At 42.2% G+C, this 18,572-nt stretch overlaps 1 protein-coding gene across 1 annotated transcript in view; it reads left to right on the forward strand.

Moving 5' to 3' along the window:
- Positions 1–18,572, forward strand: part of nav2a (neuron navigator 2a) — an 85,402-nt gene that overhangs the window by 60,909 nt on the left and 5,921 nt on the right. The window contains 20 exon segments of the mRNA XM_019346135.2: positions 268–586; positions 787–1,510; positions 2,907–3,126; positions 4,674–4,957; positions 5,973–6,038; positions 6,733–6,777; positions 7,342–7,502; positions 7,634–7,816; positions 10,146–10,198; positions 12,136–12,159; positions 12,548–12,622; positions 14,241–14,324; positions 14,427–14,550; positions 14,739–14,920; positions 16,389–16,561; positions 16,664–16,817; positions 17,058–17,244; positions 17,418–17,515; positions 17,615–17,710; positions 17,899–18,073. Of these exon segments, the coding sequence (XP_019201680.1) occupies positions 268–586; positions 787–1,510; positions 2,907–3,126; positions 4,674–4,957; positions 5,973–6,038; positions 6,733–6,777; positions 7,342–7,502; positions 7,634–7,816; positions 10,146–10,198; positions 12,136–12,159; positions 12,548–12,622; positions 14,241–14,324; positions 14,427–14,550; positions 14,739–14,920; positions 16,389–16,561; positions 16,664–16,817; positions 17,058–17,244; positions 17,418–17,515; positions 17,615–17,710; positions 17,899–18,073 (3,427 nt within the window).

An 18,572-nucleotide genomic window follows, 5' to 3' on the forward strand; every position in this document is an offset into this window, starting at 1 on the left:
TTCAAAAAGAAGTACCTTCCTCAAAAACATGAACTGCTTGACAAAGCAAAGGTAGAAAAGTGTATAAGCTGCATTTTAGCTGTTAGTGCTCGAGATGCTCGAGTCTACTCAAGCCCCGATGTTCTCGGACAGCTGCACAGGTGGTGATGACGGCGTAAATGCTGGTAGCTTTAACCAGCATGATGGCTTTGGTCATAACAGAGTGCTTTTTAGAGCCACATTCTCTACAACTGCAGTAAATCTGACTATCTTTGTATGTCTTCCCAGCCTGTAACGGATGCAGAGAAGCACTCAGCCTCAACACCGGCACACCAGACTTGGTCTGGAGACGAGGTCAAGAGGCCAGACGGACGTTCAGACAGCGGGGTCAGGATGGAAGCGGGTTCCAAGTGGAGCCGTCGGAACCCCTCCGACATTTCTGATGAGTCAGACAAGGGTGGCTCAGGAAGAAAGACTCCCTCCGTCTCCCATACTGGCTCCTGGAGGAGAGGCATGAGCACTCAGGTGGGGGTGACGTCACCCCGGACTAAAAGCATCAGTAGCACAGGCTCCACTGGTTCAGTGAGCCACAAGACCCACAGTTCAGGTAACATGATCATCCAGCACTGATAATAAAAAAAAAAAAAAAAAAAGATAATTAAAGTCATGTGTGACAAATAAACTTTTAGACATAAGGACAAATTGTCACATCTTATAGATACAAGTGTCACTGTATTGGAAAAAAATGAGATGTCAAGTCAGAGTTTGAAATCCCGTGTTTCTGATGTCTCATTCTGTGTCCTGCAGGTAAGACAGATGATGTTAAGGTGTCAGAAAAAGGACGTCTCTCTCCTCGTTCCAACGGCCTTCATCGCTCACCCTCGGATGCTGGGCGCAGCAGTGGTGATGAGGCCAAAAAACAGACGATCCCCACTAGCCGCACACCGACAACACACACACTCACAAACACCGTCTCAGAGCCCCACACACAGACGCATGCACTGACCTCACGCACCCCAACCAGCACCTTTGGCTTCAAGAAGCAAGGCCATGGGATGGTAACAATGGTTACCGCCAGTGGTGCCACCATCACCAGCGGCTCGGCTACACTGGGGAAGATGCCTAAATCTGGGGCACGCTCATTGTCCGGAGGGTTGAAGGCTGGCGGGCAGGATGGAGGCACAGTGTTAGGACACCATGATGACGGTTTCCTCCCGATGAGCGCCCGCTCCACACTGCAGTACCGTAGCCTGCCGAGACCCAGCCGCTCCGGAGCAGCCGCCCGCAATGGAAACCGCTCCTCCACCAGCAGCATTGAAGCCGCTGTGCTTTCTGTCACCTCTCACGGGAAAAACTCAATCAGCATAGCCAAGGCCAACGGCTCAGCAAGCCTGCTGGCCAATCAGACAGATCGGGAAAAAGGTGTCTCTGAGATTGACAACCTCAGGAGTGGGGTCGCGATGCAGAGCGGAGGAGCAGCAACTGTTCCTCTGACAGGAAGACAGCAGGTTTCTTCACCTACTTTACGCAGGTGAACACACACACAAACGCACACACTTAGAACCCATCGTTTGTATGCTGAGTAATCCTGCAGACACACTGACAGCTAAGTGATGAGCCACCCTCTGTGGGGGCCCTCTTGTATGGGCTTGACTTTACCCGCATGCAGTACACACACACACACACTTACACTGAAGACCATTTTAAAGGCAGTAATCATGAACTCACAGTAAATGATAAGTAGTGGTGAGTAAGGAACACATGTGTAGACTTGTTACAGTCTTTGAGAGGTTAAATCAGGCCATTGTGAATCAGACCTTGAGCTCGGCTGATCAGCTGCCAAGCCTCAGCCTTGGTGGTGTGGGGTGTAGGGTGTGGCACCGGGTAATGGAAGCTGAGTCTTACCTCAGCTCTCTGCCCTCATTAATGTGAGGGAGTGATAACTCTTCAAAGAGACTGTGCTGCTATTATCGCCTACCACGGCTCCAGTCACCGCTGCCTGCCATTTAAATCTAACCAGAGATTAGCGTAGAAAGAGGAGAGAGTTGTGTGTGTGCTGGCCTTGTCTCGGATTCGAAGACTGACTCTATACTGGCTACGGTTTTGCTACTGTCCTCTTTGTTACAGAGTTGAAATGAATACAGTTGAAATTTTGGCAAAAAAAAGCACTTTTAAATCACTTTGCTGCTCCATTTAACACTTTAATCCTGCCACAGCTCCAAACTAGGCTGTCCAGGTAATCTAATTTTAGTTTTATATTTCAGCTTTCAGTGATTATAAAACTAAGGTATTGATGAAAGAAAAAAACAACAACAACAACAAAAAAGGTTGTTCTGTCACATTTTAGACCTTTTATCTTCTATTATAAATATGGTGCTCTGAAGTACAACACAGCTTTTTGTCCTTACCTGTAAGATCAAACTGACTTCTTTTCTAGCTTTGGCAGCTTTAGTTCAGTGTATTGATTTATTCATATGTTTATTAAGGTTTTTTTTTTTTTAATTCAGTGAATGCCTGATGCTTCCAGAGTAAATTTCAGAGTAATAACATGAAATAGAATGACGGTACTCTCTAAACATTTTACTCCTTTTTCTATTTTCTATTAATATTAATATGCTACGTTTTTTTTAATTGGTTCTGCTAGAAGTTTCTTCCTGCTAAAAGGAAGTTTTTCCTTCCCACTCTCACCAAGTACTTGCTCATAGGGGCTTTTATAATTGTTAGTTTTTTCTGTATTATTGTAGGGTCTTTATCTCACAATATAAAGCACCTTTGGGTGATTATGGTTTGGTGCTGTATACAGAAATCGAGATTGAATTATTTATGCAATGATAATTGTGAATTTGTTGATTACAAATACAAGATTGCACAATTCCTGCTCTACTACAAGCACTTTAGCTGTTCTGCCTCTTCTGCATTTACCACAGATTATTTGGTGGAAAGCCCAGTAAACAGGCACCAGTGACCACAGCTGAAAGCATGAAGAACTCTACTGTTATCTCCAACCCCCATGCTACCATGAACCACGTGGCTACAGTGCTGGAGTCTCCCGATGGAGGACTAAGTTGCTTGGACAACGAAACCAGCAGTCACCTGTTTGGAGGCCGGGCACTTGGATCGGGGACAGGCACACTGGGCAGCGAGCAGGTGAGCAGGACGTAAATAATGGAGACACTGGATTAGAATATCAGTGAAATAAAAAATATTACATCTATCAAGAAGATTCTTAAGGTTGTATTCTTTATTCTCTACAGAAATAACTTCATTTATACACTATAGGTGCTATCAGTCCAAAGGTTAACTTTTAAAATCGCTGAACTAGACTGGATATTAGTTGATTTTAGTAGATGTCAATTTTAGATCTGTCAAGGGAACAGCCACTTATTCATTAGCTGTACTTTTACATGTAGCTGTACAGTTCTCCAACTGTTCACCACTTGTTAGTTACCATAAAAAGAGCCAAAGTATGTACTTGGTTTGTTTTGTGGTTTAAAGGCAACTATACAAAAATAAGAAACATGTTTGCAGTATGACAAGGTATTAATTAATGAATTCATGGAGTACAAAGGATGAATTTAAAGAGTTTGTTAGGCCTTTTGAGAAGTACCATCTGGTTTTGAAGGCAGTTCCAAAATCAGAAGACGTGCCTATTCCTCCGTGCTTGATCAGGGATTACATGAACTATCAAAGTTAAATGGGTTGCCATGAAATTTGGCACAGACATCCACCTGGTCTTTAGAGTTAATGCTACAGCGACTGCACATGTTAGCTTTGCGATTTCTGGTTGGCTGCCAAACAAGAAGGTCAGGTTCGGCTTTTAGATTCAAAATGGTTATGTGCCTCTGAGCTCAGCAATGATCCAGATGTGTGTTAAGCACGTGAGATATTTTTGTAGAACTACTACAAGGCTTTGGCAGGGACACAGAGATGATTTTTGTTCTCACCTTACTAATGCCACAAATGTGGCAATTTCCTCGAACTGCTGTTAGGTGTGTTCAGTAGGAGTAGAAGCTGGCAGCATGTGTACTTGTTGGACTGACTGTAGGCTACGTATTGCAGCACAGCACAAATGTGTGAGCTTGCTGGATCATGAACTTTCCATCATGTTCACACATGATTCATAAGGCTTAATCAGATTAGTTATGAATCATGAAGTGTCACAATTTGTCATTTTTTACAAAGTAGCAGTCGTGTCTTTTTAAACACTGGGCATGAAGATATGTAAATAGTCAGTTATTCTAATAAATATACATCCTGCGAGAAAACTAGAACATCTTGTATAATTGTGAGGGTGCATGTTTAAAAAAATGTCTGTTTGCTTTTATAATAGGGTAGCATTGTCTTCGGCCAAAACAGGCCACTCAGTAAAAACACGGCTAACACAGTCGATCTTTTGGCAGTTAAAGAGCCAGATGCTAGTTTGTAGGGATAAAATATAGACCTAGAAGAAGGTAAGTATCAATATATTTTTCCCTCATCAGCTCAGGGTTAACTAAGGTTAACCCATTAGGCCAGAAACATGGCTCCCAATATGATAATCTTACTCTGTGACTGCAAGATGTGTAAATCAGCAAGTGTTTAATTGGACTGTGTCAGTGCTCTATCTTATTGCTGCACATCACAAAATAATCACTTCAAAAGATAGGCAGATTTTATTTTTCTTTAATGTCAATGTAATTTTTGATCATCCTCAGGCCTCCAGCCCTGGCTCTGTGTACTCCTCCACCGGCCCCTCCAACAGCCTGACGTGGGGAACCACCCTGAGCAGCTCCTCTGTGCAGAGCAGGGAGAGCACCCTGGGTGGACACGGTGGAGCTGGAAGCGTGGGTTTCCCTTCTGTTAGCAGCATGCACACGAGCAGCGAGTCCATCGACATGAGCCTAGGCAGTGCCGGAGGTGGCGGCCACGGGACCCACAGGGAGGACACGCTGTCCGCTCTTGGTCGCACTGGAAGTGTCAAGACCGGCATGTCTGAAAGGTTAGGACACACATTTCCTAAGAATGATCAAACATTGAGCTCTTTAATATTTTACAGTCATCAGTTTGATTTTTGCAGAAGATTTCACATTAATGACAGTTAACCTAAGGAGAAAAAAAAGTCAGATTGTGTAGAAGTCCTTTTAACTGTTACCTCTGTAAGCACTTTACTAATGTTTATGGTGTTAACTAGTTTTGAGTTCTAATGTTCTTTTGGTACATTATGTTAAAAAAGACAGTAAAGCAGGTTAGTTATCTCATGACCTTGCAGTGTGCCTGAGTTTCTCAGTCAGATCAGTGCCTCATTATTCTAAAAGCTAAGATAGCAAAACTAAAAAGAGTTGAGTTAGTTAAAAGGACAAATAAGACAGTAATTGTAGTAAAATAATACAATCCAGTTGAATCCAGCTATTAATGAATGACCACTGTAGCTGCAAACAGCAGTTGAAGGGTAATAAAAAATGCATGCTTCATGTAAAATGGTCATGGCCTAATGACGCAAATAAAAAGCTCCTTTTACATATGAAAGCGTAGGTTAAGTAAAAAATGGCTTGTATAATGCTTAATTCTAGTGAGCACTTCTTTTATTCTAAGATCTATTGTGTCCAACATTCTGTTGACTTGACATCAGCTACCTTTTAAAGAACTCAGAATCAAGATGAGGTGTCACTTCTTGTTTGCCATTCTGTCTGCACTCGAGCAGAAACATAATCCCGTGGCGTCCTCAGCTGATTATACAGTAATTGTGGTCATTGTAGCAGATTCCATCCTGACAGGTTGACTTTGTAATGTGACAGGAATGACACAGAGGAAACTTAATAGCATCTGAAGTTCAAGCTTTAAGGAGGTGACATCACCCTCGTTGAGTTTTCTTATTAGCTTTGCGGGTGAAGAGTCATGCACTTGATCTGTTCTTAAACATTTCTTCATTTGCGTTATTTTCTAAAAACTTTCTTTCTCTGTGTCTGTTGTGCGTTTTTTTTTTTTTTTTTTTTTTCCTTCCTGTCTTCCATCAGTCCCCTCTCCTCCCCCTCTGCTAGCCCTATATTCAGCCGAAACACCCTACCTCGGAGGCAGGACAGGTAAAATGTGCCTGTATGCAAATGCTAGGCTTCTGGTGAAACAGCTGTGGATTTACCTACTAAACCACCACCTGCTGTCACACAGAGAGCACCACCAATAACCTCAGAGAGTCCCTCTGTGCGGTAGTTAGTTAGTATTTTGTGGTTTTAGTTTGAAACGTGTCGCTCTGTGTGGTGGTTTGTGTGGATATTGTTTTTTAGCTCCTGTGTGAATGGTTGTGTGTGTCAGAGTGCATATGTGAGGTTGTCTGTGTGGATGTTGGCAGCTTCAGTGTTTTTGTTTCGCGGACAGCTTCTAGTCTGTTATGACTGTTCACTTATCGCCACCTTGTGGTTGAGTACAGAGATGCCAGCATGAGCTTAGGTTGTGTTTGAGTTTTCACTGCAAAAATATCAATCTCAGATCATTATTTTTATTTATCTTTCTGAGTCTTTAAACTCTTTTTCACAGAAAAGCTGAAAAATGAAATTTAAATGGATTCAAATGAAAGTTTTTGGATTTTTCTATGGTAAAAAAAAAAAGATCATATGTGTCCAAAAAAATAAAAAAAAGATGACTCAACATGGAAAGATGGATGTTTTTTGCAGTCTAGAAATAATATCATTTGGTAGTTGTTGAGAGATGCAGCCACACATGTTTCCTTGCCTCCTTGCTTCCTTTGTTTTCCTCTTCTGAAGTGTTTCTCTCCCACAGCGGGCCACACTGTGGTAGAAACACTCTGCCTAAGAAGGGACTCAGGTACTGAATTCACTCCCCCGCTGGTCATGTTGCGCTTTTGCACACTGGTTCGCCAAATTGTCCTCCGCCTTTCTTTTTGTTGTTCTGCGTCCACATTCACTCTTCGAGGCTTGTTGTCACGCTTTCAAGAATGCTTTTCTTTTTAATTTAGCACTTGGCACATTTGTTGTTGTGTTGTGCTTCTGTGCAGAGGCATGTCGCGTTGTCCCCCGTACAGATCTGTCACTGTGCTTCGATGCAGCACACTTGATTGTGGGCCTCAAATTTTCTTTGGCTTCTGTTCTGCTTTTTTTTTTCCTGCTAGTTTATGTTTCTCACAGCTGGAAGTCGGTCAATGTTGGCACATTGTTGTTTTAAATTGTTTCAGCATCTGATTCATCTGTTGCTAAATTCAAGCCATTAATCAGTTTGCTTCAGCAAAAAAAAAAAAAGGAATCATCTCACTGATTGTGAAGTATCTGGGAAAAGAATCCAAATCGAGATCAACTCGTCCGTAAAAACACAGACCTATTCTGCTCTGTCCTCACTTCTGGTTTGACCTTTTTTGTCTTTGACATCCTGTAGGTATGGTCCCTCACCACAGCTGCGAGGCCACGAGGAGGCCCGTGATTGGCTGCGCTCCCACTCCACCAGCGGCCTTCAGGACTCAGCCAGCAATTCTCCGTTCTCTCCTGGCTCCAGCCTCACCTCCCCCTCTGGAACACGCTTCAACTTTGGACAACTCGGTATGTCTCCACATCTGACAATGTTTCCTTAGAGTCCTTTGTCACAATTTTATAAGATTTTATTAAACATATGAGTAACAAAGAAATGTAATGCTTGCCAACTTTTACATCGCCGTATATCATTTTCACAGCATCAAGCCCGACCTCATCAGCTCAGATTAACCTTGGTGGTCTGCGCAACAACAGCCTGACCAATCAGGATGCCCCTATCGACCCTTGCTGTGACAACCGCCTGAGAAACTCCTGCATGTCGCTTGACGAGAAGACCCGCACCATGAGCAGATCGGGATCCTTCAGGGATGGCTTCGAAGAAGGTAGGAGGAGACGGGAGAAAGCTGGATGTGGTGGTTTGGTGAATATTCGGTGGCTCCGTGTGAGTCCTGGCCACGTTTTCCTCAGATGTTTGGTGAAATCTGTAATTAGGTGTAATCCTTTTCTAAGAACTGCATGCCCCCCCCCGTCCCTCTGTAACTGCGAAGCCTCAGCTTCCTTATTTCACGTCCTCATGCCAAAAGAATTATTATTCCATTTGTTTAGAGAACATTAGGGCAGATTACAACCCCTCCTCAAAGAAAAGCCCTTTATCCCCCTTAGAAATCCATAATCAGCTTTAGTTTGGCTTTGTTTTTTTCATAAGCTTGTTTATTGGGAAAAGTACCCACCAGTGCTTTTCCCACCAGCGGGCAGACTCCCCACTCAGGAGAGGTTTCTCTGCTGGAGCCATCCCAATCCTCTGAGCCATAGAAACAGCACTTTGATTTAGAGGGGGGAAAAAAGAAGAAGGGAGAGTGAAGGAAGTGCAGTATTTTGTTCTCTCAATGGGGAAAAACCCAGCATTCAGTGATGTTAAAACAGTAGTTTGCTGTGAACTTGGATTTCAGTAATCCATAATAAACACATAACCTATTATAATGCAGCTGAAAGACATGCTGGGAAGTAAAGTGAAATATTTTACATGTTTAAAAAAAAGTGCAGAAATTTATACTCCTCTCAAATTTGTCACAGTCATCCTGGTTAGTTTTAGGTTATAGGATGCTGACATAAAACTTGAAGGCACAGATGAACATCACAGGCGGGTTTCGCACCCAACACTGTAAAGAAATACAAAGGCATGTGTGTCCTCCACAGTGAAGGCGGTATGTAAATATAGAGGACAAAGCCATGAGCAAAGACATCAAATCTGGTAACACGTTATGTGAAACAGCTGTCTGTATGTGTTCTTCAGCAAATGTAAATCTAAATTCCAAATTGAAAACTTTTTTTTCTTATTTTTTTTTTTAAATATCAAACTCTGATAAAGATCCTTTGTCAGCCATACCAGCCATGTTCATGATTTCACCTTTTGCCATCCGTTTTCTTCCTCCAGAATTCGGTTACATTTCTAAGCAAACACGTGTTTGAGGCTTTCTTTTGCTAAGAGACTAAGGTCACTGTCGGTTAGTCATGTCCTCTCTTGTGTACACAGTTTCAAGGCTGCCTTAATTTTTAAAGTCACGCACACCTGATTGTTTTTTTTGTTTTTTTTAAGAGTTTGGTGGAATGTACATGCACAGTTACATCGCTGCAAACTTATTATTAAGACACCGCCATTCCCGATAGCATATCTGCCTCAGTTCTTTCCAGCTCCACAAGTCTGTCCTCTCTTTTACTAGTGGAGATAATGACAGGGTTCACAGTGAGGTGTGAGGGATATGTGGTGACATTCAAGATTACTCAGACATAACTTTCTCCATCTCACACACTCTTGCTTTGTGTTTGTGTGTTGGTTCGCAGTGTGCAGGCCTGTGAGGATATGAGTGTGTGTGTGTACATGTGCATATTACCCAAGTGTAGAGTTACCCGACTGTTCTTTGAGTGACAGGACAAAAGTCACATTATACTCAAAACACTTTGTCGGACCTGTCCTTTTTTAAAGAGCGACACCATTATACAGTTTCACTCCATCCCCTCCACCCAAAAGCCTCCCCATTTTATCATTGTATGTTCTGATGCTCTTCCTGCATCTGCAGGCTAAAAGAGACTTACTTGGAATTTGCACTCATAAAACCTTCAGTGCTACCGCCGTCCTGTATAAAACAACTTCTGTGAATAATAATGGATATTAGTAGTTAGAAAAAGATGCAAACTAATAATGATGATCTAAAACTAAAGTGCAGTTCTCCTTTTCATGTGGCTTCCAGCACATGATTCTGTCTAGACCAAATCAAGATAAAAGTGAGTCCTCTGTGAGCTCACATCTCATACTTACAAGGCTATTTATGAACTAATAAATCAGCTGGGATCGGCACAACTTCTCGGTGCGGTTGATGACATCACACTGCTGATCCTTTCTGATCTGCTCACAGCCAGGAAACAGTGCTGGCGTTGTTTCCCTGCCTCTGATGTGTTATTACCAGTTGAGTCATTAGTTGCGCCACAGTCTGACTGCTGCATGTAGGAGTTCTTTATCTCAGCAGTCATTATGTCATTTATGAGGAGGTGGGCAGGAGCTGGGAAGACTGGGAGGAACCGTGCTGGGTGGGCAGTGTTGGAAAAGAGTGGGTGGTTAGTGAGGGGAGTGTGGGAGGTCTGCTGATAATGAAGGTAGTGCTTGTGTCTACAGATGTAATTTCTAATCACTGCTTTCACATTTTGTCTTTTCAGTTCACGGATCATCTCTGTCTCTGGTCTCCAGCACTTCTTCCATTTACTCCACGGTGAGTTCAGAAACTGCCAAGTTAAACAGAGTTAATCAGGGCTAAATATGACTGAGGTTCTCAATAAAAACTACATTTTTAAAGTGATGCAAAAGACAAGCGGTGCATTTTTTCTGGATACATTATTTTTGGGTAAATAAAGAATAAGAAAAACATTTCAATATAACTGCTACTGAGAAAGCATGCACTGTTGTGATGGTATCTAAAAGGCAAAATCTCATTTAAGGCAGTCTTTGCAAAGCAGCAGGTATTGTGGTATTGCAGCAGCACCACAATTCACATGGAAACTGGAGAAACCAGTTTGTTCTTTTGTCAGTGCAGTTATGATATACTGACTACATGAATTGGTGAATTTACCCCCTAATCCATGCAGATATGTAGCTCAAAGATCCTGTGAGAAATCGGCTGTTTGAAGTCACACGGGACAGCCCACGAGTATGCACTGTAGCCAGTCAGAGGTTTGTGCTTCACAGTGTGGCTCCTCCTCCCTGTGTGAGTTTCTTCACCTGGGCAGGTGTAGCAGAGAAACTCTCAGACACTGGCTGGTTCTTTTTGAGATAAAGAGTCGCAGGTTCGAAATCACAGAGGGGAAGAGAGTGGAAGCAAAATGATGGCAACTTTATCCTTGACAGGCGCTGTCGCATCGTGGCAACTAACGGTAGGGATGAGACAGAGCAGGGCCGTAGGGTGCAGAAAGTCTTTGTTGTATTTCTTGCGGTCTGAGTGTCGAATACAGCCGTTAAATATCTGATTATGTGGAACTCTTTTTCTTTTTTTTTTCTGAGTGTAGATTGCAAGGTAATGGTGCTTGATTGATTTCAGAGATTCAGATTCATGTGCAGTTTAGTTTAAAGGTCTCCAGGTTAGAAATTACACTGCTATGAAATTTCTTTTATCCTATTTATAGCTTGTCCTTAATAAAAGCACGCAAACATTTTGCTTAACTAAATTATATTCACATTTGCAGAGCTTATGTGTCACCACAGAGGAAAATACATGATGTGTTTTGTCTGCGTTTCCAAGACAGACTACTGTTTGCGTATCTAGGATAAGCCTGTTGTGTGTGTGCGTGTGTGTGTGTTAGTGTTTGCGTGCAATTGACAGCTCCGTTTGCGTATGTGGACAGATGCCACTTAGTAACCCACGTGCCACAACACAGATGTGCTCACGCACCTCTGTGCACAGATTAGATGATAAAAGCTGTTGCGTGCTGCTGCTCTGATCAGGAGCTGGAAAGTGGACAGATGGAAAAATCGCGGCTTATCAGCTGTTCTGCTCAAGTTCAGGAGCTATGCTGAAAGACTGTCGATCACACTGCAAAGGTCTCTAAATTTAATTTTGTATTTAAAAGCTTCATATTAAATCTTATATCTAATCTTCATCAGAAGATGCAAGATTCATGGAAAACCGAGGCATTTGCTACGTCGCTGTCATTGGTTGGAAATGGCGTAAGATGGCTTCATAGTCGTATTAAATTTTAGCCTCAGGGAGGCCAGTTTTGATCCAACAATACACTCACCTCTTGCTAAGAAAGATCTTTCCGTTGCAGTGTGTTTACACATAAATGTGGGTGTTGCGTGTTTCGCTGTTTTGGTGAACAGCAGCAGGGTGTGTTGTGTTCGTGCGAGCGTTTGTTTTGCATGCTCTCACTCTGTACATATTTGACTACCTGTCTTTTCTTACTATTGTTCCATGTGCAGCCTGTCAAGACAATGAATCTCTCAGTGAAATGCCTTTAGGAGGATTTCTCTACTTTCCAGACATATTACGCCAGACAATATATTCCACAGTTTATAAAGCTCATCTCCATGGAGCTAACAAATCAGACGAGAGTGTGCTCCAACCTCCACTTTGCTCTGCTTTTTAATTAAAGTCTGTCTCAATTCAGTCAGTGTGCCCTCTAATGGTTTTCTTATCTTCTGGTGTTTGTTTTACAGAATGAGGAAAAGTCTCAGTCGGAGGTAAGCTTCAGCCCGCCCACAGCACTTCTCGCCTCTTTAATTTTCCACACGGAGCCACTGGACTTGTTGGAACACGGGGATGTTTTTACAGTTGGATCCAGATACACGTGTAGCTGTATTGTGACTGACCCTGTAACAAGCTGTTGTTCCTGTGAACACCTGCGTATGCTCTTTTATGCTTTTTGCCATTTCATCGCTGAACCTGAACTTCAATCACAGCTTCAGAGCTTCAATCTGGGAGCCTGACTCTTTTGATGCTGGATGCATTTGTGCTTAGCGTTACATACATGCTCCATGAAGGCATGCATGTATTTAAATCTATGTGTGTATGCTTTTGTTTTGGCACCTTTTGATGTCATGCCATTTTTTTTTTCTTTTAAATCCTCAGATTCGCAAGCTTCGGCGGGAGTTGGATGCCTCCCAGGAAAAAGTTTCAGCCTTGACAACACAACTAAGTGCAAATGTAAGGCCTCAAGCACTTCAGAACATGCAAACCCAAACTGTTGAAGAACATCTGTCAAAACTATCAAAGGGAATAAAAAAAACCCTTTTATTATATATAGTATTTAGTTTTTATTTTCCAAAGATTAAGCTAATTAAGCCATTTTATATCAAATAATTTCATATATGCTCATTTCTAAATGCTGAATTTTCTAACTGCTGATTAGTGAAGTATTAACAAATGTATTGAGCTCTTTAAAATGCCAGCATTTTCTCAAATTCCTGAACATTTCCCAAACACAGGCAGAAACACTTATTCAGACTGAGGGGATAGCTCCTACAGGTATCATTTTACAACTGGCAGAACGATCAGAACATCTCTTTAAGCATCTCTAGACACGATCATTTCTGCCAACCCCGCTCCTGTATTGCACAAGTCCTGCCACGCTCAGCTGGTAATCTGCAGCCTGAGTGGGCGCTTGCTAGTAGTTTCACTGTGGATTAGAGATATGGAAGCAAGGCAGAGGTGTTACATTACAGCAGTGTCAAGTCCCAGCACAATGCCGAGGGTTTGTCCCAGATGTGGAATAAAGATTTGTTGTTGATGACGCCTGGATACACAAAGTGCACACGAGTGTTGAAAGATAAGCACAGACAGAGCAGACAGGAGCTGGTATTGGGGAGGTGGGCTTTGTTCAAATGTAATTATATGCGTGATGAATTATCTGAACACACCTTGAAGACCTGGAGGCTGACAACATTTTTCTGCTTTAAAAAGTCACGACTTGAATCACATGTCAGTCAGCACTGTGCTCAACTCTCACACACATTTCTACAGGCGTCCGCGGAATATTTATATTCACAGCCCAGAACATAATAGTGAAGGATGAGCAAGTTCACCCATGTCTAACTGTTTAAATCATCATAATGATCCGTGTCACTCAAAAGGAAAAGTTCAAGTCTTTTGTTGTAAATTCGTCTCTAGTTTTAATCCTTGGCACTCACATTATTTTTCTTTGACATGTTATGTCTGTGTCTGTGTATTTCTTTTGAACTGTGAACACATACCCAACTTACCTCTCTCTCAGAAGGTCGTGTAAAAAAACAAAACAAAAAAAAAAACAAACAAAAAAAACCACCTAGAGTTAAACTAGGTCTGACCAATCGTTGACTGTCTGTGGCCTTGAATGAGCCAAGGATCCAAGGATTGTTTTTGGAACAGTTTTGTCACAGTTGTACTCGTAACGTGCCCTCTCCAGAAGATAATATTTTTTCCAAGGACATTATTGTCTAGTATATTATTTGGGTTTGGTTATGTTTTCATTTTGGTGTGAAGATGGATTGACTAACATGTTTGGGCTTTAGCCTCAAGGTCTCACTCAAGGTGTCTCACTTTTTTTCCTTTATTTCAGAAAAAGTTCAGAAGAAGCAGGCTGTTCATTTTCTTATTGTCTCTGTTTTTTTTAAAATCAAGATTGTTTCATACACTTACAGAATATTATAAAACAGACTTGGGATACAATTCTTTATACACGAACCATTCACTTTGCTCTCTGAAGTTAGCTAAAATTTGTGTATTTGTATATTTGCCATGTTATGTAAGGAGTTGTTAAGATGTAATTTGATTGTTTCTGGTGAAGGCTCACCTGGTGGCAGCGTTTGAACAGTCTCTGGGCAACATGACCATAAGGCTGAAGAGTCTCACCTTGACGGCCGAGCAGAAGGTAAAAAGAGAAAAGAAAAAACAAAAAAAATGTTTGGTTTCTGATGTGCACAAGGTCTCTGTAGATGATTGTTAGGTTGATCATCATATTTTTTCTGTACAGGACTCCGAGCTGAATGAGTTGAGGAAGACCATCGAGCTTCTGAAAAAGCAGAATGCTGTTGCTCAGGCTGCCATCAATGGAGTCATTAACACACCTGAACTTACACCTAAAGGGGATCGCACAGGTACAGAAAATAACAGTAACGCCTCAGTACAGCAATTTGAATTTGTGCCAATAATATCAGGATTATGAACTGGGAATCATGCAAAGGCACTCTAGTATAGAGGCTCTGTATAGACATGTCTGGGAAAAAGGTCATTATGGGACACATTGTAATGACATACATCTTTTCCCCATCCTCTGTCTCCCCAGCTGGCAGTAATGGCAGTCCACAGCAGCAGCAGCAACAACAAAACCAGCAGCCAGATCTGCGCATCAAGAGACAGCACTCCTCCGACAGCGTCAGCAGTGTTGCCAGCGCGACCAGCCACTCGAGTGTGGGCTCCAACATGGATGCTGACGCCAAAAACAAAAAGAAGAACAAAAAGAACTGGGTAAGAAGCCAGCAGTTTAAATAAATTATGTACAAGGAGGTGATTGCACTGTGTGACTTAACCAACAAGCAGCCATTTTTTATTATTTTTTTTGTCTTGTGTATCTGCATTTTCATATTTGTGTGGGTGACACATCTTTGGGTTTCTCCTCTTTAGCGTTCTTTGACTGGGGAGAAGGTGATTACAAACAGTATTTTCATAGGCTCAGTGTTGTTGAAAAGCAAGTAATGATGGATTTGACTGGTTATTTTAGAGATCAGAAAACATCAGTGATTTACCTTGATATTTAGCTAAATGTAGTAGTTGTCTTTTGACCTGCAAATTATGTAGTAATTGCTTTCTGGATAGAGTGTTGTCCCACTGTTGAGTCATTAGTGTTTTTTTTTATTAGTGATCATACAACAAATATCACACTTAAAAAATTTTTGTTGTTGTTGAAAGACTTTTTTGTGCACCGGAGGACAAGTCAGAGATGATGAAGTACGAAACTTTTCTTCCTCCCTCTCTTCCTCCTGGTTGACTGAAACAATGTGTTTGGCCACCTGTGCTTGTTAATCCAGATGTTGTCAAATGTCAGGAAGAGCAATGCAGCACTTTTAGACATCAGATCCTCTAGAGTTTCCTGCCTTAGGTCACAGTGATAATAAAATACCACTGCTTGGATAGATGAGACCCCACAGGAGCCTCCTCCATGCAGGTGCTGCTCATACAGTGAGTGATGTGTTGAGTGCATGGGGGCAGCGTGTGTGTTGGATCATGAAAGACCTCTCGCTTCATGGTGGCTGTGATGTAGAATTAGCTCGCAGCTGCCTGAAGTCAAATAAAATCTCTAGTCCTGTAGGCATCTCTAGTTTAATCTGTTTGTCCCACCGTAACACATTATCACCCCCAAACCCATATGAACATGTGCTGTTTTGTCTCTCTGTCTTCCTGTGCTTCGCTTCATGTGGCAGGTGTATGAGGTAAGAATGGTACGCTATGTGAAATGAAAGGAAAGAAGCCTAACCCCTGCACTTTTTATAGGTTACTAACATCGACCCTCTTCTTCCTTTCCTGCACTTTGCTGTCACCGTAGTGCCTTTCTGCTCTTTTCTAACACTACTTCTCCCTTAAAGCTGTTCTCATGACGCTCGAGCTGGCTCTTCAAGGAAAAATTCACCTGAAAATGTCAGAAGAACCATAATGCTTGTGGTTCTTGTAGGAGATTGCCAAAACACCTTAAAGAAATTACTAACATTAGAAGAAGAAGAAGAAACAAATATGTTTACATAAGAGTGTAAACATAACATATTACACTTTCGAGTGTAATGTGGAGCTGTAGCTCTGAGCCAGTCATAAGACAGTTTTCCCCTGTTTCTTCTCCCTGCGACTCACTTGCTGTTTTCCCACTACTTCCCCTCTCAGCAGCTTTTTTAATAACCTCACCTGTTCACCGCCTCGCTTTCTTTTTTCTTTTTGTTTCCTGCAGTTGCGAAGTTCCTTCAAACAAGCATTCAGCAAGAAGAAATCTCCAAAGTCGGCCTCCTCTCACTCTGACATCGAGGAGATGACGGACTCTTCATTGCCATCCTCCCCCAAGCTGCCTCACAATGGCACCTCGGCCACAGGCCACATGCTCAGGAACACGCACTCCAACACACTGTGTGTACAAGCTCAACATCTGCATGTGACACAAAACAACCAAACTGCTCAAATTGCACTATGTTAATGCTCCAAACTGCATTGCCTTGTGTGCATATACAGATTGTCAGAGTGTTTGGACAGCGAGGCCGAGACGGTGATGCAGCTGCGCAGTGAGCTCAGAGAGAAGGAGATGAAACTAACTGACATCCGCCTGGAGGCTCTTAGCTCTGCACATCAGCTAGATCAACTCCGCGAGGCCATGAACCGCATGCAGGTCTGCAAATTTCAGACTGAGCTTACTGAGTATGCTTCACATTGAGATGGATGTAAACGTTGAATCTCTGATTGCATACAATTATTGCTGTACTCATGTGACTGAAGCGTTATTGATCTCTGGTGTTTAATACAGTTTAATGCTAACAGTCTAATTGACCTGAAGGAAGGATGAATACATGTGCTTGACAGAAGCTGACACGATGTACATAAAAGATTATTTTCGGATGTTTGTCTGCAGGTGGAGATCGAGAAGCTCAAGGCGGAGAATGACCGTCTGAAGCTGGAGAACCAAGGCAGCAGGACGGGCTCCCAGGCCTCCATCTCATCCTCTCCTCCCCCTCATACACACGGCCACACCCCAGGGCCTGGACCAGGGCTTTCCCAACATAGCCTCAACCTCACCACCAGTGAGTCTACCAGCCTGGGTAAGACAGGACCTGCACCGTTCAGGATAGATTTACATTAAATACCGACCATTGTTTATCCAAGACGAAAGTTGGGGCATGTGATACATTACTCCAGTGTATTTAACAATGTAATGTTTTAATGTGTAACACTGACAATGGAGAAGTCACATGTAACGTTGTCTTCCGGTCAGACATGTTGCTGGACGACACGGGCGGAGAAGGAGGGAGGAAGGAGGGGCGGCACGTGAGGATTGTCGTTAGCTTGGATGAAGACAGCAAGTGGGGAGAGGTGAGACTGGTGTAACAAATGCTTTTCTGGTTGTTTTTAGGTTTTAATTTTATCTGTAGGCTTTTGGTATATTCAACTTTCTTAATTTTTCCATCACAGGAGGCTCGACCTCGACATTTTCTTATTGGTTGCATCGGTGTTAGTGGCAAAACTAAGTGGGATGTCCTGGATGGAGTAGTCCGACGCCTTTTCAAGGTAAAGACAGGAAAATGGTTAAGAATCAGATAGAAACAAAACGTGGTTGGCTGTATTTGACACATTTATGCTTCCTATATTATATGAACATCATTTCCTTCCATTCGCTTTCATGCTTTTGGACAAAACATTCTCATTCAGAAACATTTCAGTCCTTAGAAAGCTGCTAAATGATTTATCTCTGACAGGAGTACATCACCCATGTGGATCCAGTGAGCCAGCTAGGCTTGAGCTCAGACAGCGTGCAGGGATACAACATTGGAGAAATCCATCGGCCCAGCAGCCCCAGTGCCGCCAACACGCCTGAGCTGCTGCCGTGCGGCTACCTGGTGGGAGACAACACTATCAACATCCAGCTCAAAGGTACCAACCTCTCATTGGTCATTGGTCCCAATGAGTTGGCAGCCTTCGGTTTCCATGAGCTCGATGGAAGTGTGGCTGATCACCAGCATGTTAAATTCATCATGGGAACTTCACAAAGTTATATATATATTATAGAGAGTAGTTTTTAAGAAAAAGGTTTCCCACAGTAATAAATCAAAACAAAACACCTTGTGCTAAAACTTAAAATATGTCTTGGGTTCAATAAATGAATAAAACATTTTAATTCACTGTAAATAAAAAGAAAAAAAAGAAAAAAAAAAAGAACAAACAATGAATAAAGCTGTCAAAAGAAAGGATTTTTAATTGCGATACAATGAATTATCTGAATTTAAACAAACTATTGATTGATAAAAAATCTAATTAATACACTTTGGTTATGAAAGGTAGAGGAGTTTAGCTTAACTGAACTAAAGAAAATAACATTAAGATATTTGACAAACTCAGTCATCTTCTGCAAACTGCTAACCTCCCATGACAT

Source organism: Oreochromis niloticus, linkage group LG1 (assembly GCF_001858045.2).
Source record: "Oreochromis niloticus isolate F11D_XX linkage group LG1, O_niloticus_UMD_NMBU, whole genome shotgun sequence".
NCBI lineage: Eukaryota > Metazoa > Chordata > Actinopteri > Cichliformes > Cichlidae > Oreochromis > Oreochromis niloticus.